Raw genomic sequence first — 25,888 nt, 5'->3', positions numbered from 1 at the left:
GTAATCTTGGTTGTAGTTTCTTCCCTTTCATCACTTTAAATATGTCATGCCACTGCCTTCTGGCTTGTAGAGTTTCTCCTGAGAAATCAGCTGTTGACCTTATGGGAGTTCCCTTGTATGTTATTTTTCGTTTTTCCCTTGCTGCTTTCAATAATTTTTCTTTGTCTTTAATTTTTGCCAATTTGATTACTATGTGTCTTGGTGTGTTTCTCCTTGGGTTTATCCTGTATGGGACTCTCTGTGCTTCCTGGATTTGGGTGGCTATTTCCTTTCCCATGTTAGGGAAGTTTTTGACTATACTCTCTTCAAATATTTTCTTGGGTCCTTTCTCTCTCTCTTCTCCTTCTGGGACCCCTATAATGCAAATGTTGTTGCGTTTAATGTTGTCCCAGAGGTCTCTTAGGCTGTCTTCATTTCTTTTCATTCTTTTTTCTTTATTCTGTTCGGCGGCAGTGAATTCCACCATTCTGTCTTCCGGGTCACTTATCCGTTCTTCTGCCTCAGTTATTCTGCTATTGATTCCTTCTAGTATATTTTTCATTTCAGTTATTGGATTGTTCATCTCTGTTTGTTTGTTCTTTAATTCTTCTAGGTCTTTGTTAAACATTTCTTGCATCTTCTTGATCTTTGCCTCCATTCTTTTTCCGAGGTCCTGGATCATCTTCACTAGCGTTATTCTGAATTCTTTTTCTGGAAAGTTGCCTATCTCCACTTCATTTAGTTGTTTTTCTGGGGTTTTATCTTGTTCCTTCATCTGGTACACAGTCCTCTGCCTTTTCATCTTGTCTATCTTTCTGTGAATGTGGTTTTTGTTCCACAGGCTGCAGGATTGTAGTTCTTGTTGCTTCTGCTGTCTGCCTTCTGGTGGATGAGGCTATCTAAGAGGCTTGTTGCAAGTTTCTTGATGGGAGGGACTGGTGGTGGGTAGAGCTGACTGTTGCTCTGGTAGGCAGAGCTCAGTAAAACTTTAATCTGCTTGTCTGCTGATGGGTGGTGCTGGGTTCCCTCCCTGTTGGTTGTTTGGCCTGAGGCGACCCCACACTGGAGCCTGCCTGGGCTCTTTGGTGGGGCTAGTGGCGGACTCTGGGAGGGCTCATGCCAAGGAGTACTTCCCAGAACTTCTGCTGCCAGTGTCCTCTCCTCACGGTGAGACACAACCACCCCCCGCCTCTTCAGGAGACCCTCCAACACTAGCAGTTGGTTCAGTCTCCTATGGGGTCACTGCTCCTTCCCCTGGGTCCTGATGCGCACATTACTTTGTGTGTGCCCTCCAAGAGTGGAGTCTCTGTTTCTCCAGTCCTGTCGAAGTCCTGTAGTCAAATCCCGCTAACCTTCAAAGTCTGATTCTTTAGGAATTCCACCTCCCATTGCCAGACCCCCTGGTTGGGAAGCCTGACGTGGGGCTCAGAGCCTTCACTCCAGTGGGTGGACTTCTGTGGTATAAGTGTTTTCCAGTTTGTGAGTCACCACCCAGCAGTTATGGGATTTGATTTTATTGTGATTACGCCCCTCCTACCATCACATTGTAGCTTCTCTTTTGTCTTTGGATGTGGGGTATCTTTTTGGGTACATTCCAGTGTCTTCCTGTCGATGATTGTTCAGCAGTTAGTTGTGATTCCAGTGCTCTTGCAAGAGGGAGTGAGAGCACATCCTCCTACTCCGTCATCTTGAACCAATCTTTGAGGACTGTATTCTTAACAGAGAGCTTTTTCTTTCTTTCTTTTTTTTTGGGGGGTACGCGGGCCTCTCACTGTTGTGGCCTCTCCCATTGCGGAGCACAGGCTCCGGACACGCAGGCTCAGCGGCCATGGCTCACGGGCCCAGCCGCTCCGTGGCATGTGGGATCCTCCCGGACTGGGGCATGAACCTGTGTCCCCTGCATTGCAGGCAGACTCTCAACTGCTGTGCCATCAGGGAAGCCCAACAGAGAGCTTTTGAATAAATAAGAAAAACTAAGAGTCCAACAGAAAAATAGGTAAAGGTTACTGTTCTACAGTTCACAAAAAATGTAATATAAATGGCCTATAAATATCAGGTGAAAAGAAGCTACTCCTTTTTTTTAATGAAATCTTCACTCTTTAAAAAAGAGTGTATTACAGTTAAGGGTACATTGAGGTAGGTATTTTGATCAACCGCACTCAGAACTGTGAAATTTTCACTCAGTACTTTCATTTCTAGAATGCATTATAGAGAAATTATCAGAGATGCAAAACTATTCATTTAAGCATTATTTATAGCAGCAAAACATTGCAAGAAGTCCAACAATAAAAAATATCTCAGTAAACTATATTTCTTCTAAAGGACAATCTTCTGGTTATAATCACTAAAGTGATATTTCCAGAGAGTTTGTAGTGCAGTGAAATTGACAGAGAAAGTTAAGTAGAAGCAAGAAAACCAAAAATGTTAATAAGAGTTGTTTCAAGTTTTAGGGTTTATAATTCTTTTCTTTATAAAAAATTTAGTTTTACTCCTAACCATTCTTCAATGAACAGATATCATTCATTCACTCAAGACATAATTATTGAGTGCCTACTATGTGCTAAGGCTTATGCTGACTGTAGGGATATGGGTGAGAGTGAGGCAGTTCCAGACCTCAAGGAGCTTACTGTACACTAGACAGGTAGACCATTTACTTGTCAATTCCCACCCAACAGGATAAGCACTTTGCTGGAAGATGTACCGGTATTATAGGAGCAGGTAAGGGGGCTACATAACCATTTAGTGAATCAAAGAAGGCTTCCCATAGGCTGCGATATCTAAACTGAGTCCTGTAGGATAACTTGTATTTTAGCCAGATGAATGAGAAGGATGAATCTTTTAAGCACTAGCAATAGCATGCACAGATGGCTGTAGGTGATAGGGAGCCTCGTGCAGATGGACATCAGACTGTATTTAAATATGACTGGGATGCAGAGGCAAGCTAGGGAGTACGAACAGGGGAGGCTGGGGAGCTCAGCTGCCTATAGGGCAGCTTCAAACCCAGAACATCTTGCATGTTCCATTACCCTGCAGAAGAAATACGCAATTAAAAGACCAACAAAACATCTAAGTGCTAAAGAATGTGGCTGGTTATAATACACTTTTGCTCTCATAATCATTGATATAATTTATTTCATGTTGAAGTGCAGTTAAGAAAAATATATGAGTTTCATGAAGGGTAGTGAATTCTTCAGATGTTTAAAAGGAGACAAACAGAGAACTAACAACGAGTTACGGTCTTAGAGTCAGTTTTAGAGAAATGAGGTATTTCACAGGGATATACTTAAAGACTGAGATCTAAAATGTTTCCCAGACCCAAAAGTGCATGAGATTTGTAGAAATGTAGACAGATCAATGGGTAGAATAAAACTTTGGAAGCAGATCTTGGAAGATAGAAGTACAGTATTTAGTCTTTGAAAGTGGTGACATTCAACAAAAATTCAATAAAACTAGTCATTTAGAAAAAGGTGAAACTGGATTCCTGCCTCATACTGTATACATTCTAGGCTGGCTAAATATCTATATCTATATCTATATCTGTATCCACATCCATATCTATAGCTGTACCTATACCTGTATGTATAGCCCATCTTTATTTTGTGTGTGTGTACTTCCTTCCCATTTATCCTCCTCTCCAGAGCCATCTGGTACCTTCCATCCCTGACCTTTGGGGAATTCTTTGATGCAAACTAGGATGGTCCTCCCCTTCCTACTTCACACTTGTTTTCTCTGCAGGGCTGTGGCTTGCTGTTGTGTAGGCTGCACTCAGCACCACCTGGAGGAAGATTTCACCCTGGAGGCTGAGTGAACAGTGGACACTGAATTTCAGCAGGATACAACCTGCACAGCCAGAGAAATGACCTCGCTCTGATTTTTAGGTCCACTAGGTCAATGACTCCTTATTTTTTTCCCAGTTGCCCAAATTTTGCCTTTGTCTCTTTTTACATTTTCCCTGTCCATGTTGGTCTATGCCTTACAAAAATCCCTTTGCTATAGTTTTTGTGGGGTTTTAGGAGAGGCTGGAAGTAATTTCATGTGTTCAATCCACTCTTTTTACTCAGTGCTCTCTGTAAGCATCACTTTTACAATGAGAAAATTATATACTGAAAATTATATTTATGAGAACTGGGATCCTATCCTACTTTAGGAGACTGTATTCTAGTCTCGGCTATAAGTAACTACACATGTTACTTTGTATAAGTCACTTTCTCCTTTAGGACTAGAGTTTAAATGTCTATAAAATGAGAGTTTGTTCTAGATATCTTAGAGTCCTTTCCAGTTGTTACAGTTTATTCATGTATATGCTGATGCCAGTCTAGCACAGTGCCTCATACATGGCAGGTGCTCAATAAATAATTATTTAATAGAATTACCAGTGAGAAAGAGTTGTCTTTCTTTTGTCATAACCCTTCAACATGTTGCTTTCTATTAAAAAATTTTTTTCCTTAATCAAAAAGAAGGTTTGCTAGTGTATATTTAGTACAAGTATGTACTAAATGGGAGAAATCACTACTCTGAGGTGTAAAGAAAGCTGAAATATTCTTATTCCTGGAGATAAAAAATGAGGGTCAAAGATATGGAAACAACCTAAGTGTCCATTGACAGCTGAATGGATAAAGAAGATGTGGTATATATACATATATATGTACAATGGAATACTACTCAGCTATAAAAAAGAATGAAATTTTGCCACTTGCAGCAACATGGATGGATTGGTAGGGTGTTATGCTAAGTGAAATAAGTCAGACAGAGAAAGACAAATACTGTATGATATCACTTATATGTGGAATCTAAAAAATACAAAAAAGTAGCGAATACAACAAAATAGGAAGCAGACTCAGAGATAGAACAAACTAGTGGTTACCAGTGGGGGGAGGGGGAGGGTCATGATGGGGGGTAGTGGGAGGCACAAACTACTGGGAGTAAGACAGGCTACAAGGATGTATTGTACGACACAAGGGAATATGGCCAATATTTTGTAATACCTGTAAATAGAGTGTAACCTTTAAAAATTATATTAAAAATTTTAAAAATGAGAGCTGTACTATAGAGATATAGTCTCTCCCTTCCCTTCCCCTTTCACCTGCCCCTCTTTCTCCTTCTCCTTCTTCTTGTTCTTTTGGGCAATAGTCCATGAACCAATTTAGTTCACAAGAAGCCAAAAATGACAGCTCACAAGTAAACTGTAAGTCAATCAAAGAGATCACCATGGAGTGATCTTATAGCTTTCATATGGAGCTAGTACAAAAGGAAGCACAGATGAGAGTTGACTTGTGTAGAGATAGCTTACTGTACCTGCAGCTTTTCACCTACACTCCTATCTTCTCAGCCACCAGCCTCAGCAGATTTCAAGGATTCATTCTCAGCGTGGTGTTTTCTAAATCAGAATGTGTGAATTGAAAGAGAAAAGGGCTGTGGGGACTGCTATAACTATCGGCTGTTGAATTCATGATGCTATTTTGGAAATTGTCCTGCACTGCTCTAGGCAAAGATGAATTCAAACCAATAAAAATAGAGATTTGCCAAAAATGGTGCAATTTTCATGATGTGACATTGCATCAACCACAATATCTAATCATTTTCCATGCCAAAACTTAAAAAAATGATCTGAAGACATCTGAAATTATTCTTTAGTCTGTCCTGTGTTTTTTTTTTTTTTTTTTTTTTTCTGTACGCGGGCCTCTCACTGCTGCAGCCTCTCCCGCTGTGGAGCACAGGCTCCGGACGCGCAGGCCCAGCGGCCATGGCTCACGGGCCCAGCTGCTCCATGGCATGTGGGATCCTCCAGGACCGGGGCACGAACCTGTGTCCCCTGCATCGGCAGGCAGACTCTCAACCACTGCGCCACCAGGGAAGCCCTGTCCTGTGTTTTTAATTGAACTTGGTTTGCTCCATAATTTTTAAAAGCAGGGTTTTATCCTTTAATCAAGGCAGATGTTTTACTTCGAGGCCAAAATAATACAAATAAAAATGTTGACACTAAAACATTTAGAAGGTTCTCTGTAGGTGGTACTAACTGAGGAGTGTAAAGTAACAATTAACAATATAAACGTTCACCGAATTTTATCTTCTTCCCTGCAAAAGCTAATATAAAATGAATGCAAAAATAACATTTGCCTTTACTGAATTCTCACAATAACCTTTTGATGTGGGTATTATTATTCCTATTCACAAACAAAAAAGAAGCCTTAGTCCCTTTGACACAGTAGTATAATACCTACTTGACACACTTTCCTCTCTTGGTTTCATGCATTGTAAGGACATTGAGAGAATTTAAACAGGGAGTAATATGATCTGCTTAATATTTTAAAAGAGCACTCCTGCTGTTAAGTGAAGAATAGATTGGTAGGTCAAGGGTGGAGATAATCCAGAAGAAAGCACTGCAGCGAAAGAGATGAAACATGGTGGTGGCTTATTGTAATAGGAATGGAGGTAAGAGGACAAATTGAAGTAATAGTTTATCTTATTTTTTACTACTTTTTTATTTTTATACAACTTTAAAGGTTACTTTCCATTTACAGTTATTACAAAATAATGGCTATATTCCCTGTGTTGTGCAATACATCCTTGAGCCTATCTTATACCCAACAGTTTGTGCCTCAGTCCCCCACCCCTAAATTGCCCCTTACTCCATCCCCACTGGTAAGCACTAGTTTGTTCTCTATGAGTCTGCTTCTTTTATGTTTTATTCACTTCAGCATAGAGAAGGTATTTTGGTGGATTTCAAGACTGATCCCAAGTCATCTAATGCTCCATCTTGAATCTCTTTATCACAGTGTTAAAGAGCACCTGATTAGATGGTGAGCAGAAAACACTGTTTTAAATGGAGCTTTGTGACCAATTTTGTTGATCCATAACTACTGCTTTCACATATTTCCACATTTAATTCTAAGTAAAATCCATCAGTAGGCTAACTGTGGTTAACCAAAAAATTCTTGGCAGCGGGATTTGTTTTTATTAATTCTATTTAGTCCACAAGGGATTAAAATCTTTGGTTTATTCCTTTCCTCTTTAATACATAAAGTGTTACCTGAAGAGTCACAGGTTTCCCTTTGTGAAATGGACTTTGCAGTTGTAGTTCTGCTGGGGGTTTGATATAACTGTCTATAACGGTGGGGCTGGATGACTTAAAGTTCCTTCCAACCTGAGATCTGGTCTGTCCTGTCTTGGGCACTTCGCTGGCTCAGGGCCACCCATTGTCAACATTCCCATTTCAGAATCCCACCGCACTCCTTCAGAAGTAGGAGGCACTTAGTAAATGTTTGTAGCAGTGAAGTTTTTTTTTTTTTTTTTAATTTTTTGCCTTATAACAAATTTAATCAGTTATACATATACATATGTTCCCATATCCCCTCCCTTTTGCGTCTCCCTCCCACCCTCCCTATCCCACCCCTCCAGGCGGTCACAAAGCACCGAGCTGATCTCCCTGTGCTATGCGGCTGCTTCCCACTAGCTATCTACCTCACGTTTGGTAGTGTATATATGTCCATGCTGCTCTTTCACTTTGTCACAGCTTACCCTTCCCCCTCCCCATATCCTCAAGTCCATTCTCTAGTAGGTCTGTGTCTTTATTCCTGTCTTACCCCTATGTTCTTCATGACATTTTTTTTTCTTAAATTCCATATATATGTGTTAGCATACAGTATTTGTCTTTCTCTTTCTGACTTACTTCACTCTGTATGACAGACTCTAGGTCCATCCACCTCATTACAAATAGCTCAATTTCGTTTCTTTTTATGGCTGAGTAATATTCCATTGTATATATGTGCCACATCTTCTTTATCCATTCATCCGATGATGGACACTTAGGTTGTTTCCATCTCCGGGCTATTGTAAATAGGGCTGCTATGAACATTTTGGTACATGTCTCTTTTTGAATTATGGTTTTCTCAGGGTATATGTAGCAGTGAAGTTTAATTGAAGTCCCTCTGTGGACACATAGGGTGTCAAGTTTTATATTTTATTAACTAATAACAATATTAGTGCTTATTGTTAGTATATGCCAGGGACTATGCTAAGTACTTTAAATAGATTGAATATTCACAATTAACCTATGACATAGGAAGAATTATTATTTCTATTTTCAGGTGATAAAACTAAGGCTCAGAAAGGTACATGGCAGTAAGAGTTGGATCCAGAATTTACACCAAGGCCTGTCTGACACCAGCGTCCACAAACTTGACCATATCTATACTTCAGAGTTGAGATTCTTAGCCTGAGGATTAGTGTGGACTTCTGGGGGAGTCCAGGCACTCAAAATTACATACACACTTCTGTGGTTATGTGCATTTATGCATTTTTCTGGTGAGAGGGTTTGCTTTTACCAGATTCTTACAGAAACCACAAAAGGCTGAGAAGCATTCACTTAAGAGGTTTTCCATCCTGGGTAACTTGAAGAACACATTGCTGCCTGCAACAAGAGTGGCTTGGCTTTTTATAAAAAAATGCATCTTTTGGTTTACATTTCACTGACCATGTGTTTTACTAACTTGACAGGACACTTTTCATATGAAGTCACCGCTTTCCTAGTTAATTGTTTCTATATGATGACTATTCACAGCTAAAGCAGAAAATTATCCACCCCAGAATGAGGTTTGATATTTACTCTACTGCCTGACTTATGAAAGGAGGCATAGAGCCGTAGCAGGCTGGAATAAGTCCTGTTCTGTTAGGAATTAACAAACATTGCCCTTAGAGTAAGTGTTCTCTGTGTCGAGAGAAAATAAGGGGGTGATGAATATAATCCCCCAGCTGTCCTGATTCTCCAGTAGGCTTGATATTCACATGCTCGGAACTGTTCTACATCACATAAAAGCTTATTTTTCCCCATGTACTTGAAAAATAAGTTTTCAAGGAAAAACAGCATCCTTCTGTCCGTTGCTACTGATGCTTATCTTTTTGAAAATAGGACATTTCCGATCACCCTGTATTATATAAAAGCACCATAGGGGAGACATACAGCCAGACTGGCTGCCTTACAATATTGCTGTCTTTTCATTTCTTTTCAGAATTAAGGTTTCTTAGGGTTGGAGCTTATATGCTCCCTGTCATAATCTAAGTGGGAAAGTGAGTTTGATTTCAAACGCAGAGTGTTCCCAATAAGGGAATGTATTCCTTTCACATGTGTTCCTTGCTTTTCTCTCTTTTGCTTAACAAGAATTTCTGGGGAGATAAACTTCCAGTTTCGTTTAAATTTTCCCTCTTATGAGTGGCTTCTGCTGTAAGAATGGTAGGCCTTTGTGTCACTTTCTTCAGAGGCTGTGCAATAATGTTAATCATAATAGCTGGAGTGTAGGACTGCTTCCTATGTTCCAGGCATTGTTCTAAGCAATTACATGTTATGTATGTCATCCTTACAAGGATGCTCTGGAGTAGGTGGATGATTACCCCAATGACTGCTTCCCATTTTGCAGGTGAAGTCAACTTGTCCACGGTCAAAAACATAGAAAAAGGCAGAAATGGAATCCTAACCCAACAGCCAGTGCTATTGACAGCTATGCTATTCTGCAATGGCACAGCTGCTAGATTTCTTTTTGGCTGCTAGGTTGTTCCTAAAGACAATGCTTGGTCACCTTAGAGGACCAAGCATTCCAGGCTTAAAATATAAATTCATCCACTTGGCCAAGTGACTCCTAGAATTGTTCAGATATAACTGGCACTTTTGCCTTTTTAAATGCTTGCTCCATAATTATAGACAGGGTGAGCTCAAATCAGGAAAATTCTTTTTCACCTGGGGACATTTAAAGCATTGTTCTTATTCTGACTTGGTAAAGGAGAACTCCCTGGAAATTCGGATATTAAATAAGATCATAAGCTAGGATTTCACTCTCTGCTTTTATCTCTTCATCATTGGTTTTCTTTCCCTGTGACACTTCACCCAGCAGGAGAAAGATTTTCTCCAATTGCTCAAACTCCTTATGATTTCATTAACAATTCATTCATTGAGTAATTCCTTACTAAGAGCAAAAAGAAGGGATAATGTGATTTTTTGCATTAGTTCTACATTAGTTTTTGCAGGAAAGAAGGCAAAATCTAGTGAACATTTATGTTGTTAATAGCTATTTTACAATCCTAATTAGTACTACCCATATAAGACCTTAAGCATTAAGCATAGTATCTGGTATATGGAAGGCTCTTGATAAATGTGAATATGATTGGAATGAAAAAAGAATAAAAAAGGGAATGCTACCAGATGGATTTAGAGAGATAGGCAGATACCATGCAGATATCCATTTCTGCAATTGCATAAAATTATCTACAGACTTCATTTATTCATTCATCAACTTATTTACCACTTATTTATTCAATAGGAATTTATTGAACGTTTATTAGGTACACAGCACCATTGATGACCTTTGGAGGAAAAAAAAGATGAACTAAACACAGTCTCTGCTTTTAAATTGAATTTGATCTAGTAAAAGAAATCAGACTTGTGTCTACATAAGTTTAATAAAGGATGATATATGCTAAAAGAGAGGTATAAATGCAAATGAAACAGAAAGGTGAGTTAAATTTCACCTCCAACTGGGTAACCCAGAGGGTTCATGAAGTCGGTTACATGTAAACCAGCAGTGAGATCTGATTAGCACTGGAAGTATGGAGATGAGGGGAGATGGCATTTCTTTCAGGAGAACCAACTTGACTAGTTATCATCAGAGCACATTACAAGGCAGGTGGATGGTTTGATTTGGCTGTAGCTTAGGATATGGAGGATCACAGCAAAGTGCCAGATCTCGTCTGTAGGTACTGTGCCCCCTTTCTGCCCTCTGTGCTCTCTTGTTTCATAGGGAGCTAGAAGGCTGGGAACTGCATTTCCCAGACTCCTTTGCCAGCAGGCTTTCTCCTAGGTCCTGCCGAGGAGATTGGAAGGTGGGAGGAAGAGGGAAGCTCTTATGCTCTGGTTCAGGCAGGTCCCTGCGGGGTCCAGAAGTGTTGACAGTGCTTTCAGTAGAATCAGGAGAGGAGGATCCTGATCACCTACTCAGTGCGGGAGGTCCCCCCAGGAGAAGCAAGACAGCTCCGGCAACATCAGAGTAGTGGAAGCGTGCTCAGGAGCTCTGGGTAACAACCTCTTGCTCCTCCAGTCTTCCAAACTGGTTTTTTAAGTCACCTTCATTGAATCATAGTTTTTTTTTGTTTGTTTTTGTTGTTGTACGCGGGCCTCTCACTGTTGTGGCCTCTCCCGTTGCGGAGCACAGGCTCCGGACGCGCAGGCTCAGCGGCCATGGCTCACGTGCCCAGCCGCTCCGTGGCATGTGGGATCTTCCCAGACCGGGGCATGAACCCGTGTCCCCTGCATCGGCAGGTGGACTCTCAACCACTGCGCCACCAGGGAAGCCGTGAATCATAGTTTTGATGAGCTTTGAGGGATGTAATACATGGATGTACTCTTGCAACCACCTTTACTATCCTGATGGTGTTTATTTGAAATGTTAAACATTTCTATTTCCCTCCAAAGCTTTCTCATGTCCTTTTATAGTCATTTCCTCCCCCTGTCCCTGGACCCAGCTAACACCTGATCTGCTTTTCTTTTTATAACTCTTTATCAGTGTTTTTCAACATTGGTATAATTGATATTCGGGGTTAAGAATTCTTCCTTGTAGGGGGGATGTTCTGGGAATTGCAGGATGATTTGTAGTATTCTTGGTCTCTATCCATTGAATGCCAATAGTGCTACCCCCTCCCCAGCTATGACAATCAGAAAGTCTCCAGACGTTGCCAAATGCCCCCCGGAGAGGCAAAATTATCCCCAGTGGAGAATTATGGCTCTAGATTAAGGTGAATTTTCTATAATTTTATACACATGCAGTTTTACAGTATGTACTCTTTTGTGTCTGGTTTCGTTCACTCAGTATACTCATTGTGAAATCTATCCATGATGTTGCCTATATCAATAGTTCACTCCTTTTTATTGCTGAACAGTGATCCACCATGTGTATATATCACATTTTGCTTATCCATTCATAAACTGATGAACATTTGAGTTATTTCCAGTGATTGACTAATGTAAATAAAGCTGCTATGAACATTTGTGTGCAAGTCTTTTTGAGGGCATACATTTTAATTTCTCTTGGGTAAATACCTAGAAGTGCACTGCTGGGTCCATATGGTGGGTATATGTAACTATATAAGAAACAGTCAATTTTTTTTTCTTTTTGGTGGCAAAAAACCACAACACATTAAATTCACCCTCAAAACAACTTCCAAGTATACAGTACAATATTGTTGACCACATGCACATTGTTGTGCCACAGATGCCCAGGACACCACCACCCTGCATGATTCCTGCAAGATAAGGGTCCAACTTCTTTCTTTTGCACATGGATTTCCAGTTTTCCCAACACCATTTGTCAAGAAGACTACCTTTCCCCATTGTGTGGTCTTGGCACCCTTGTCACAGAGCATTTGACCATATATGTGAGGGTTTATTTCCGGGCTCGCTATTCTGTTTCATTGGTCTATGTGTCTTTGTGCCATTTCTACCCTGTTTTGATTATGGTAGCTTTGTAATATATTTTGAAATCAGGAAGTGTGAGATCTCTAACTTTGTTCTTCTTTCTCAGGATTGTTTTGGCTATTCAGGGTCTTCTGAGATTCCATATGAATTTTAGGATTTTTTCTTTTTTTTTACTTCTGCAAAAAATGCCATTGGGATTTTGATAGGGATTGCATTGAATCTATAGATTGCTCTGGGTAGTAGGAACATTTAACAATATTAAGTCTTCCAATCCACAAATAGGGCATGGCTTTCTATTTATTTGTGTCTTTTAAATTTCTTTCAGCAATGTTTTGTCATTTTTAGTGTACAAGTCTTCCGTCTCCTCAGTTAAGTTTACTCCTAAATACTTTATTCTTTTTGATGTTATTGTAAATGAGATTGTTTTCTTAATCTCCTTTTTAGGTTGTTCATTGTTAGTCTTTGGAAAATCAACTGGTCTTTGTGTGTTCTGTCAAATGCTTTTTCTGCATCAATTGAGATGATATTGTTATTTTCATCCTTTGTTCTACTAAAGTGGTGTATCACATGCTGAGGTCTATGACCCGTTCTGAGTTAATTTTATTTTTTATTATTCTTATTACTTTTAAAATTTATTTATTTTTAATTTATTTTTGGCTGCATTGAGTCTTCGTTGCTGGGCGTGGGCTTTCTCTAGTTGTGGCGAGTGGGGGTTACACTTTCTTGTGGTGTGCGGGCTTCTCACTGCGGTGGCTTCTCTTGTTGCAGAGCACGGGCTCTAGGCATGCGGGATTCAGTAGTTGTGCCATTTGGGCTCAGTGGTTGTGGCTCATGGGCTCTGGAGCACAGACTCAGTAATTGTTGGCACATGGGCTTAGTTGCTCCGCGGCATGTGGGATCTTCCCAGACCAGGGATTGAATCTGTGTCCCCTGCCCTGGCAGGCGGATTCTTAACCACTGTGCCACCAGGGAAGTTCCTCGAGTTAATTTTATGTATGGTGCAAAATAAAGGCTGGTGTTTATTTTCTCCTGATATTTTTGTAATCAATTTCTTGCATTACATTCCCCTATTTTGAAATATTTAGAGAGATTTCCACTTTCCTGACTGGTCTCACCGTCAGGCATTGGGTTGGAGAGGTAGGCTGTACTAAAATTGAAGAGTGATTTGAATGCCAGGCTGAAGTGTCATGACCTTAACGTACTGGATTATATTATGTTTGTGCATAAAAAGTACTTGCTTAAATAAACTGGTGAAAATAACCTCAGTTTCCTTATCAGTAAAATAGTGATAATAATATTTTTGTAGCTGTAACGAGACCTGGTGTGTGTGTATGTACACACATCCACACAGTGCTTCACTTCACAGTGCGTTTGACACATGGTGTGCCAGGTAACAGGCAGCTATTATTGTATTTAGTACATTTACTGAGAACTGCTTTATTTCTATCCCATTAAGCCTCTTGACTTCCTTCTTTGTCTATCAAGGTCCTGATGGACAAAAGGTGTCCTTTCTTTCCCTGGCCACTACCTCACTGTTTCTGTAATGTTCTATTTCTTCAGTGTGATTTGATGTAGGTTGATGCATTGACATTTCATAAAGAGCTCATTTGCCATGTGACAGCCTTATCCCTCCTGCCGGTACAAGTGTCACCCTGTTACAGGATAGTCCAACATAAGAGCAAGAAGAAACTAGAGAACAGGCTCTGATGGAAACCCAAGGTCTAGTTTAAAGTTCAAGCTGCAGAACATAGCAAAGTAGGGGATCCTTTACATCACTCCGGAAGGGGCTGGGGAGGGGAGGACAGACACAGGAACACAGTTTCTTACACATATGTTTTTAAAAAGAAAGAAGCATTTTAAACAGTGAAACTGCTGAAATACGAGTCCTCAAGAAGAGCTTAAGCAAATTATAAGGTAAATAAACAGCTCAGCACTGAACTAGAGACACAACACTGCCATGAGCACACTGGAGTCCTGTATGCAGACATCATTTTACATCAACCTGTTCTACTACCACAGTCGATACAAGGTTTTTAACATAGTTATGGTTTCTGACCATTCTGACCACCTACTTCCCCATAAAACACATGGAGAAGCCTGTTTAAAAAACGTCGACTGCAAGTCATTTGTTTAGAAGAACCCCAGACTGCTTCCAACTCCTCCAATAAATACTGCATAATTCACTTCTGGCTGGTTTGAGAACAGGTCACCACCTGGTGTTTTGGGGCGGGAGGGGGTGGGTTCAAAGTGGTGGCACTAATAAGCCCTCGAGAACAGCCAGACGCACTCTTAGCTAAAGAAAAGAGACCTGATGTTTTGACCCAGAGCATGAGTAGGTATCGCAACAATAACTTACCGTGATTCACCTAGATGGATGTGTTTATATGCCTTCCTGGAAAACCTAATGGATTCTCTCTGCAGCTTATAATAGCAAAAGCCGTGGGCCAGTCATGCATGTTATCTAATCATAACCTAACCCATTCGACTGGCACACAGGATGCAATTTCTAGTTCTCTGTGTTTAGAACAAAACTCAGAATTTTAATCAATATTTGGCCATGCAATGGGAATCCCTTGGCATGAGTTTAGGGTGAGAATAAAGGAGATACAAATGAGGTAAGCTGTTCAACAAGGGACATAAAAGGGCAGAGGGAATAAGGGGGGACATTAAGCTGGCCGGGCATTGATATGGCAGGGGGGCAACAAAGGTGGGAGGTGTGGGTGGGTACCAGTGCTGGTAGAAAATGGTAGGTTTGGATCGGAAATACTTTAACACACTTTTTCGCAGCTCTTATTATTTTATCACCACCACCATCATCATCCATTACGTTTGCTTTTAGTTTATAATGTCAGTCCCATCTTTGACTATGTCTTACGCAGGCTGCCTGAATCTCAGAAAAGGCTAAGTCGCTCTCTCAGGGTCTCCTGAAAGCCAGGAAGTGGCCGACCTGGGACTTGAACACAGCTCTCCCATTCCTGCTCTGGTGGTTTTTATGGTGCTCCACGAAGCCCTAGGGCTCTGCAGTGGGGTGAATCGGGGAGGCTGAGCAGCGGTGGATGATGAGGGTGATGATGCTGACGTTGACGACAGTCACTAGACCAAGGACAGCGGAAGCAGGTCTTCCCAAACCCATCTACCCCCCACCACTCCCCCAGCATTCAGTGTAGCAATATTCAAAGGCAGATGACTAATGAATAGTGCAATGAATCTTTACTGAAATCATTGGTTAAACCCTCTCATTCACTTCATTAATCTGATCTTCATTTCCTTTGCTCCTGGGATCTCTATTTTCGGGAAAGCCAAAACAAAACAAAACAAAACAAAAATCTGGTAGCTATACTTAACTTCACCGAATGCATCTTCTTAAGGTGATCCAACGAGTGAGGGGGAAGTACCTGAACCTCACTAGATTCTGTGCTGGGCACTTTTCACTTATTTGCTCAAAAACCCAAAGAGTTTAAACGTACATCTTCACTGCATCTGAAATGTACACCTATATTGAATTGTACACACAAAGGGGTTTGGCTACTAAAAACCCAAATGAAAAAGAAGGGTGTGGCCAAGTTCAGCCCTCCCCACGATGGCAGTTTGCATCCTAACTCGGTCTCTAGTAAGTGGGGTAGGGGCTCTGGGTGACCCTCCTCCTGGCCCCTGAGGGTTTCTTCCCATTGTGGAGGGGTGCAGCCACAGGTTGGTGGGTACTGTTGCCCACCACAATCCCCCCTTTCTCTGAAGAGCACCTGTAATCCAGAATATTCCTCATCCCTGATTAACAGCACTGCCTTACATCATTATTTAAGTAAATATCCACTCATGGATGATTTTCTCTTACCTAGAGCAGATTGTTAGCTCTAAGAGGGCAGGGACTTGTTTTGCATAGATACTACCAAACCTCCATCCTCCACGCTATGCAAATAAAAGAAATATAATGGTTATCACCTAAATGTATTGAATAAACGAAAGGGAAGATCTGAAGAAATCATGTTTTCTTAAAAATAATTTCATTTTTATTTTATTTATATTTATTTATTTATTTATTTAGGCTGCACAGCTTGTGGGATCTTAGTTCCCCAACCAAGGATCAAACCCACACCCTCGGCAGTGAAAGCGCAGCGTCCTAACCAGGGAATTCCCTCATGTTGGTTTTTTAAAGGCTAAAAACATTGGGGAGGGAGATTCCTACTCTTCTGATTTCAATGCTGCGTGAAATACATTCCACTAAGGCATCAGGCGAGCCCATAGAATAGGCTAAGGAAAACAAGATCTAGACCTCACAGCAAGTAAACCAAGTGATTCATTTGTTTATATGGGCCAGGAATCTTATTCATTGCTCCCCAACTCTTCCACCTTAAGTCGGTATTTTCTGGTTTCTTATTTCTCTTTAATGGCTTCGAATTATACTCAGCACCTCCCTGAGAAGAAAGGCCCACTGTGTAGATTTCTGTCTCCGTGGCTGGCATAGGTAGGGGCGTGGCCAAGCCGGCTGTTTTGCCAGCAGCTTGTTAACCTTGAAAATGAGAGCTGAAAAGGTACCATTTATAGTTGGACGATTGTGACTGGGTAAACGTATTTACCATAAACACAGAATCAGGAAAATGACTGAAAACCCAGCAGTGCTCTAGTATGACGGATGAAAAAACTAAGACAGGGGTATTTCATCCTAATATTCTTTTTTTTTTTTTTTTTTGCGGTACACGGGCCTCTCACTGTTGCGGCCTCTCCCGTTGAGGAGCACAGGCTCCGGACGTGCAGGCTCAGCGGCCGTGGCTCACGGGCCCAGCCGCTCCGCGGCACGTGGGATCTTCCCGGACCGGGGCACGAACCCACGTCCCCTGCATCGGCAGGCGGACTCTCAACCACTGCGCCACCAGGGAAGCCCCCTAATATTCTTAAATATGTGTTCAAAGGCCAAATGCCCTGAACAAGCTTGTCGGGAGTTTCTGGAATTTAACACGGGGGTTAAGGTCTTAGTATTTCCCCACACCAGCCTGCCAGGGATCATTCCTTCCTCTCTTTTGTAAACTAATGAAAGCTATACAAATCCCTTATGCAGACAAAGCCTTTAGCAGATCTGGCAAATGAGACCTATTTTCTATAAAAGAGCACTTGGCAAAGTAACTTCTACTTTGTACACATCTGTTTTACATGTGTTAGAATAGAAATTTCTTCAGAAGAGGGGCAATTTTATCCTGGCTCAAAATAAGCATTAATAAATATTATACTAAATTGCTAACATCATTGGCAAATGATTTCGTTTAATTAATAAAACAGACTTTGACATGAACCTCTGGTGAGTTCTTCTAGATAGTTTAAAAGTATTTTACAATGTCTCTTCCCCCTACTTATTCTTAATAAGTTTTGTGATTTTGCACAATAGAAAGTCATTTCAACATGTAGATTCTGAATTTTCAATTTTTTAAAAAGAATCATGCTGCTGCTTTTTGGAATGATTATTGATGTTTATAATATATCTCCCCCCACTTTTTTTTTTTTTTACTCCATGGTTGGTTTACATATTTGTCTGGGACAGAGCTCCTGCCTAACTCCCTTTGATTGCCACAGGCTGCGTTTATCATTTTGCTAATGTTTCCCAGTAGCACACGACCAATGAACATTTTGAACTTGTATTTTTAAAGACTCTGCAGCCACAAGAATAGCCCACATCCCAAATAGGAGGTGATCTATTGCTGGAAAGATCTTACCATGTTCATTTTTTTTCCTGCTTGCAAATATTTTATATTACTTTGCCAGAAGAATAGCTGCCTGAGACTACTTCTAAAGTCTCCTGTAGTGTGGGGTGCTTTATCAATAAAGTTGACATTTTACAATTGTAAGGTAAATAAACAGCTTAGCGCTAAACTAGAGACACAACACTGCCATGAGCACATTGGAGTCCTGTATGCAGGCATCAGCTTACATCAACCTGTTCTACTACCAAAATTGATTTAAGGTTTTTTAACATAGTTATTGTTTCTGACCATTCTGACCACCTACTTCCCCATAAAACACATGGTACAGAGTGGTTAAAAAATTCATAAATCCCCAAATCTCATATAACACACTCATCTGATGCTGAGCTAAGTCTCCATGGATACCAAGGGAGCATCTTCTATTCCAGGGAGGTCCCAGGGAGAGCAGACTTCCACCCCTGGGATCTGTAAGCCTGGCAAAAAGCGGAGAGGGTCCTTTGCTGATCTTGTTCCTTAACCCACTAAGTCCCAGGCTGCCTTTGGTTTCCTCCACTCCCCCTAAGAAAAAATCTTCTGGAGAGGGACCAGAGGATGTGAACAGAGTGAAAGCCGGTTGGGATTTCTGAGACTCTTTGAACATCTTCCCCTCAAAACATCGTTGACTGTAATTCCAGTATCGGGGTGGACACATTTTTCCTTTTTTACAGCTGCATTTTTAGGGACAGTGTTTCTCTAGGAGGAAGGATGCATATGTAGTCACTGAGAGAACCCTGGAGGTGGGAGACGAGCAGATCGTAAGTACAGACATGCATCGCCATAACGGCAAAGTCCCACCAATATGTCTTGGAGGATAAAAACTCTAAGAAATTAGCTATATACATTATGAGGATTAAGTCACGGTTCCATACATTCCATAATTGTCATTGTTCATCAAGACAGAAAAATAAAAGCAAAGAAAGATAGAGTTCCTACCATTATTACCTCCTTCCTTCCAAGTGTTAAGCTCCCTAAATATATTTTCGACACTGTATCTTTGGTGGAAATTAATGCGGCTCAGCAGCTACCAACTAATTAGAACAATTTTGCAGATCTTAGCTGCCAAGAACCCAAAGGAACTGTAAAATGTAACCTTGTTGCCTTATTCTTTTCCATTTAGCAGTAATTTTATGACACTAATGACCTCTTTCTTCAGTAAAATTAGATATCTGAGAAAACCAATTGTGATTCTTTTCAGATTCATCGTTTGCTCTATTGGATCAAGGACTTGCTTTAGTATCTCATATTGTTAAAGCATTTTCTCTACAGAAAACAATTCCTTTTACCAGCAGGCGATTCTTATGCTCATAATGTAAATGAATGCCCCCATCACAGCCTGTAGGTCACACATCAGGTACACAATGTTTCATGAGCAAAGGAGCAATTATTATAACAACAAAAAGACAATGGCCTCTGCCACCTATAGCAATGTTGGCTGCTAGGATTAAACCTCCATCAAGACCACAAACAAGGCAGGACTGAAAAAAAAATGTACTTGTATTTTCTACGGAGTTTCTTTTAGCCTTGGGATCCATGTGACAGGGGCCAGTGATCATCTTTATCACAGGCAGGGATAGACAGCGTGGGACCTATGAAGAAGGATCCAACCGAGGACCAATCACACAAAACCGCACTATTATGTTCAGCTGGGAAATTCACAAAGCTGAATCAACAAGAAAGAGGTGAAGTTAGTTGGGCTGAAGAGAATGTTCCAACTCCAGTGCCCCTGAATGAAATTAGTATCAGGGTAGATACAGACCACATTTAAATGGACTGTAGGGATACACCTCAGATGTGTGAGTTGTCCAAGTTCTGATCTGCTTGGGCGGGCATTCTGGGATAGAGGCACATGTTTTCAAAACTCTGGTTTTAGAAAGAATCACGTAGGAAGCCTGGTGAGAATGACAGTTGTCAGCTCACCCCTGGAAATTGTCATTTAGCAGATCCGGGGTGGGGCCTGGGGTCTGCATGGTAATTATTATAGCCCAGGTAGGGGATCAGGCCACACTTGAGAAGCTTCAGTGTGTGGGAAGGAGCCTCGGCTTTGTAGAGGGACAAGAGCTCTCACGCCAGCCTGCCATCTACTCCACGTAAGACTTTTGATGAGGTTCCCGGACCGCTCTCCACTTCAGTTTCCTGTATGTAAAGGAGCGATAGTAATTGTAAAGGTTATAAACTATGTAAAGGGAGTACTCTGCTGGATCCTTGGCACACGATACATGCTTAATAGTGTCTGAGTTCTCTCTGCCTCTTCCTCTGCCCCACAGATAATGAGAAAGAACGTTTTTCGAATGCTTTTAATGAACCACAGGCTTTTCTAAGGCATTTTCATTACATCTCATCCCATGAGGTAGGTGATCTTTTTTTTTTTTTTTTTTTTTTGCGGTACGCTGGCCTCTCACTGTTGTGGCCTCTCCCGTTGCGGAGCACAGGCTCCGGACGCGCAGGCTCAGCGGCCATGGCTCACGGGCCCAGCCGCTCCGCGGCATGTGGGATCTTCCCGGACCGGGGCACGAACCCGTGTCCCCTGTATCGGCAGGCGGACTCTCATCCTCTGTGCCACCAGGGAAGCCCCCAGTGAGAGTTTTAACTGTGTACGTGGTTGCTTAAGAGACACACACAGTTGCCCTGCGCGTGACTTTACCAATAGGTATTATTTTAATGAGACCTAATAGGACAGTTCAAAACAGTGATTGTCCCTGAGAAATCACTGCATATGAAGGAAGTGTTTTTGCCCTGAGACTGTCCCTAAATTTGGGGTTGTAGAGCTGTGGTGACTGCAGAGCACATGCCTTGTCTTGGGGCTGCCCCAACTCAGGTCCAGCCAATTGCCGCCATCAGAGAATGAGGCCCAGAATTGCTGTTGCTTCCAATGTTTTCAAGTTGGAAATTCAGATCTGTATGGAAAACTTTGCCATATTTAAATGCTGGCTACTCAGGGAACATTATCAGAAATTCTCAGGGCTAAACCCAGCCCATCTGCAGGCAAAAGGAGTCATGTGTGACATCGCTTTGCCCTCTCTGCCTGGAAAAATTTCCGGGAATCCCTGGAGATCTATTTCCTAGTGGATTGAGATGATGAGCAAAGGCCCTGAGGATTGGTGGTGGTGGTGTGTATGTGGGCATGCATGCATACCGTGTGAGCACATGTGCACATATGTGTGTAAATGTATGTGTGCGTATGAGCGTGCAGGGAACCTGGCTTGACTCTCACCCTGGCATCCTGGTGCGTGCTCCACAGAAAGCCTCTGGAGTGAGGGGGAATAACAGTTGCCCACCATCCTGGCATTCGGACTTATCCAGACCTGACTGATCACCACACCTGCCTCCTGGATGGAGCCGGCCAGGAGAGTCCGGCTCAACCACTTAACCACAATATATTTTCTTTTCTTCAGAAGTTTCCCTGCAAATTTTTCCCCCAAATGGAGGAAGTGTAGTAACGACCACCCCTGTTGAAGCCGATGAGTTAGCTACTTCTGTATTTTAAAAGATCTCCTACTGGACTTTCTTGGCAGGGGGTGTGAGACACATGTGCTGAAAACTTGGAGGCTTATATCAAAGGATACTTCCAATATATTTTTTAAATTAAATTAAATTTATTTTTTTATACAGCAGGTTCTTATTAGTTATCCATTTTATACATATTAGTGTATATGTGTCAATCCCAATCTATACTCGTGCTTCTCTTCATGATCGAATGAATCTTTTGCCTTTTACTTCGAATATTTTTGCTCTGAGTCATTCCCTGAGGTTTGACTTATGAACACAAGAAGAACATCAGGACCTGGCAAATCTGAAATTACTAGTTTATCCACAGGTCATTCGTCTGTTGGTCTGTATGCTCAAAGCACTCTCTAAGATTAGTGGGAGGGCTGCTGTCTGTTGAATATAACCAATACAGAGCCATGCATAGAAACATATAATTATGCCTTTCTAGGAACTGACACTAATCGGTTGTTGATTGATTGACGGGCTGCCTAGTGATTATGCTGATAACTTGAGAGGTTTCTCTGTAAATGGTATTATAAGGACAGTCATTATTTTATATGAGATCATGGTAATAAAGATTGCCGTTTATAACTCAGTAGTCCTCAAGTGATCAATTAGTGGAAAAGATAAATAACTAAAAGCGAGCATGCAGTTCTGGCTCAGGAAGTAAAGTAATTCTGGTAATTGAAGAAGAGTAAGGTCATGTTAGCTTTCATCTCCACGGGCAAATGATTAAGGATACAACCTAGAGCTATCGGGCCTTGGAATCCATCTGAGAAAGGTTTATAGATATTTTTATCAAGACACTTCCATGGAGCTAATAGGTACTTGTGATGTGTCCATCCAATGTGTGTTCTCATGCAGAGATGGTGTGCAAGGTGGGGAGTGCCACCTCAATTGATTGAGTGCCAGGCTCTGAGTCAGTCTACACATCGATTCATTTCATGCTTGCAACAAACCTTCAAGGTCGATTTTATTTGGACAATTTTGTTTTTTGGCCACGCCGTGCAGCACACCGTATCTTAGTTCCCCAAACCAGCAGAAGTGGAATCTTAACCACTGGACCACCAGGGAAGTCCCTGGACAATTTTAAAGTTGAGGAAATTGAGGCCCAGGGATGTTATTCACTGACCACAGCTACTCAGTCAGTGGCCAGCCAGGATTTGAGCCCAGATCTGCCTGATGCCAAAGACAACTGTTTTCTCCAAGTCTAGACTTCCACTTAGGAGGGTCATCTTCACTCATCACGGGTTAATATAAAGTAGGAAGAGGAGTGCTCATGGTGTAAAACAAAAAATGAAGAGCGTCATTTGAGCTGCACTGGCTTCTGGGCACTTGGTTTGATGACATTCCCAGGGCATTTGCAGAAATGGATGTACAGTCAGGCAGTAGAACGTTTCCCCATCGTATTTCCCTTTGCTGTAATTTCTGTCACTTCGTCTCTCTATGCTGCTTTTAATCCCTCATTTGGGCTGTGTAGTCCATTTCAATAATGATAAATAATAAATCATCAACCCATTTCTACAAGGCATTAGTCTCCCTCCTTCCTTGTGATGGGGGACCAGTTGAGCATTTGTGCTCCTGTCACAAGGGGCAAGGGTCACAGTGTTGTCCCAGAGGAAGTGGCTATAGGCAGGCCCGTCTGCTGGTGCCTTGGTCCACCTTGAGTGTCCTGGGGAGAATATATACCTATTCTTTTCATTAGCAGACCAAACACAGATACATATTGGAACACAGTCTCTTCTACTTCGAACTACTGCTATTCTTGGTTTCCTTTAAAATTCAACCTATTCACATTCATTTATTCTACTAATGTTACTGAGTCTAACTGTAGCCATAACTTGTGCTGTGCTTCAGAACATGAAAGTGAAAAGCCACAGTCCAAACCCTTTAAGGACCTACATGTTTAGTGGGGTGACAGATGCTTTCTCAGGAAATAATAAGAGAGAGAACTGTTTGAAAGGAAATAATTCTAGAAGGATCACCAGTTCTGCTCAGAGTAGCAGAGAAGGCATCTCAGAGAATACCACAGATGAAATGTGCCTGAAGGATGTGAAAGACTTGGCAGAAGAAGAGAGAAGAGTTGGGGGCTGTGACTGGAGCCACTAGTGGTTTAGAAATGCTTCCCTACAAAGCTTGCCAGCTGGGCGTGGTGAAAAATCATGGAGAGATATGCAGAGGCCAAATGCTTAATGATTTGTTGAGATTAGCCAGCTTGAGATTTTAACCCATAGGGGATAGAAATGTTTTGAGCAAAACAGCAACAGGACTTCTACAGATGATTATCTAGGCAGCAGGATGAGGACAGACTGGAGGATGGTAAGACTAGAAACAGGGAGAGTGAAATGGCAGCCATGGCAAAAACCAAGGTCAGGGCTTCCCTGGTGGCGCAGTGGTTGAGAATCTGCCTGCCAATGCAGGGGACACGGTTTCGAGCCCTGGTCTGGGAAGATACCACATGCCGCGGAGCAACTGGGCCCATGAGCCACAACTACTGAGCCTGCGCGTCTGGAGCCTGTGCTCCGCAACAAGAGAGGCCGCAAGAGTGAGAGGCCCGCGCACCATGATGAAGAGTGGCCCCCGCTCACCGCAACTAGAGAAAGCCTCACACAGAAACGAAGACCCAACACAGCCCCCCCCCCAAAAAAAACCAAAAAACCCAAGGTCAGAGGTGCTAAGGTCTTGTACTATAGCCATGCAGAGGGAAATGGCACATGGAGAAAGATTTAAAAGGCAGAATGAACATGGGTTGGTGATTATTTGACTATGAAAGGCAACAGAGTGAAAAGAATAGAGATAACCCCAAGTTTGTTAGCTTGAACACTGGAGAATGACTTCACTATAAAAACTGAAGTCACTAATTTATAAAATAAACCTATGAACTGATATATTGAAAATATAACACAAATGTAGCATGCAAAAAGGAAATGTTCTTACAAGTTTGGTACCAAGCATTTTCTGAAGCCAGGTATGCCATGCGAGGCCGTAATTCTTCACCATAGTAAAAAGACATTTTGGGGGAGGGATGTTAATGCAAAGTGTGTGATAAATAAGTAGATTAATTCTTCAATGGCATGTCAATTGACTTTTTGTTTTTCCTTATTATTAAACTTAATTTTTAAATCAAATTACTTTTTTTCCAGTTTTTATTTCACAGCAAGAACATAGTTTAACAACAAATGCTATTGTATCTTTCAAGATGGGAATTTTCACTGTGCTCTATTTTTTTAATTTCCAAGAGCTCTTTCTCATCCTCAGAAAATCGCTATCATCTGTTTCTTTTCCATGGATGCAATATTATCACATATCTCCATCAGAATACAAATGGTAGTTTATAGAATTCTGTGATCTGAATTATCTTGTTTCCTTGGAGTTTATTTTTATCTGTCATGTTCTTTCTCTCTCTTAGATGTTGTGGCTTCTTGCAGTTCTCTAGCCATCTTTGCCCTCCATTCATATTTGCAATGAGACATCATGATTAAGCTTGCATGCCTAAGTTGGCTTGCGAACTAGGGAAGGGACCTCAGTAAAGGGCCTGAGGCAACTACAGGTGGCTCAGGATGGGGAAGCTAAACGCTCTTTACATAGTCTTTCACCTGATCTTTTGAGCACCACCGCATGCTACAGCCTTCCTACGTATCTGGTGCCCTATACTCTGAGCTAGCTTCTCACTGGCTCCAAACTAAGAAGGCACTCAGATTTCAGGCTTCCCCTCTTCACTAAATGAACTTCCACTCATTTGTCTTCCAAAATTTGTTGACATATTGTCTGCTGTAACCTTTTCTCTATTCTTAGTGTCCATGTAGGTTTATACATTTCATGGACCCTTTGTGGGGTAGCAGAGATACACCTGTGGGCTCAGTCTGCCATGTAGAGCCAGAAATCTTGAGCTGATTCTAGATGATTCGTTTACCAAGAAGACCAGACCTGATGCCCTTGATTTAAAAATCATTCTCATATGGGCATGCTTTGATTCCATTTCTGACTCTGTACTATTAACTTGGAACCAGTGAGCTTTTCTGGCATTTCTTTATAGGGAACCAGTTGAAACTCGTGGTGGAATACTGGAAAGACAATTGGGCTGGGGCAGGAACTTGATTTAGCCCCTCTGCTTCAGTTTTCCTTTTGGGATAGATGTTACTGTTTGTTTCTACTGTGCAGGAATGTTAGGAAGACAGAACAAGATATTATGGGTGAAGTACGCTTTGAGATCTTAGGAAGAATGATCAATCAATGA

General features: G+C 41.5%; 1 protein-coding gene across 2 annotated transcripts in view; it reads right to left on the bottom strand.

Annotated features, from left to right (window-relative positions):
* The window catches only part of RNF150 (ring finger protein 150), a 250,688-nt gene that overhangs the window by 12,168 nt on the left and 212,632 nt on the right, over positions 1–25,888 (bottom strand). The window contains exon 7 of one of the 2 annotated variants that reach the window (XM_082644957.1): positions 19,658–20,298. The exons of the other annotated variant lie outside the window; for it this stretch is intronic. Within the exon in view, the coding sequence (XP_082501083.1) occupies positions 20,291–20,298 (8 nt within the window). The 3' untranslated portion in view covers positions 19,658–20,290. Of the gene's footprint in view, positions 1–19,657; positions 20,299–25,888 lie in introns of those variants that run through there. 2 annotated transcript variants of the gene reach the window in all.

This window comes from Mesoplodon mirus, assembly GCF_964341445.2.
Source record: "Mesoplodon mirus genome assembly, chromosome: 2".
In the NCBI taxonomy this organism is placed as follows: domain Eukaryota; kingdom Metazoa; phylum Chordata; class Mammalia; order Artiodactyla; family Ziphiidae; genus Mesoplodon; species Mesoplodon mirus.
The sequence above is the reverse complement of the archived record's forward strand: the minus strand, read 5'-3'. Positions and strand labels throughout refer to the sequence as shown.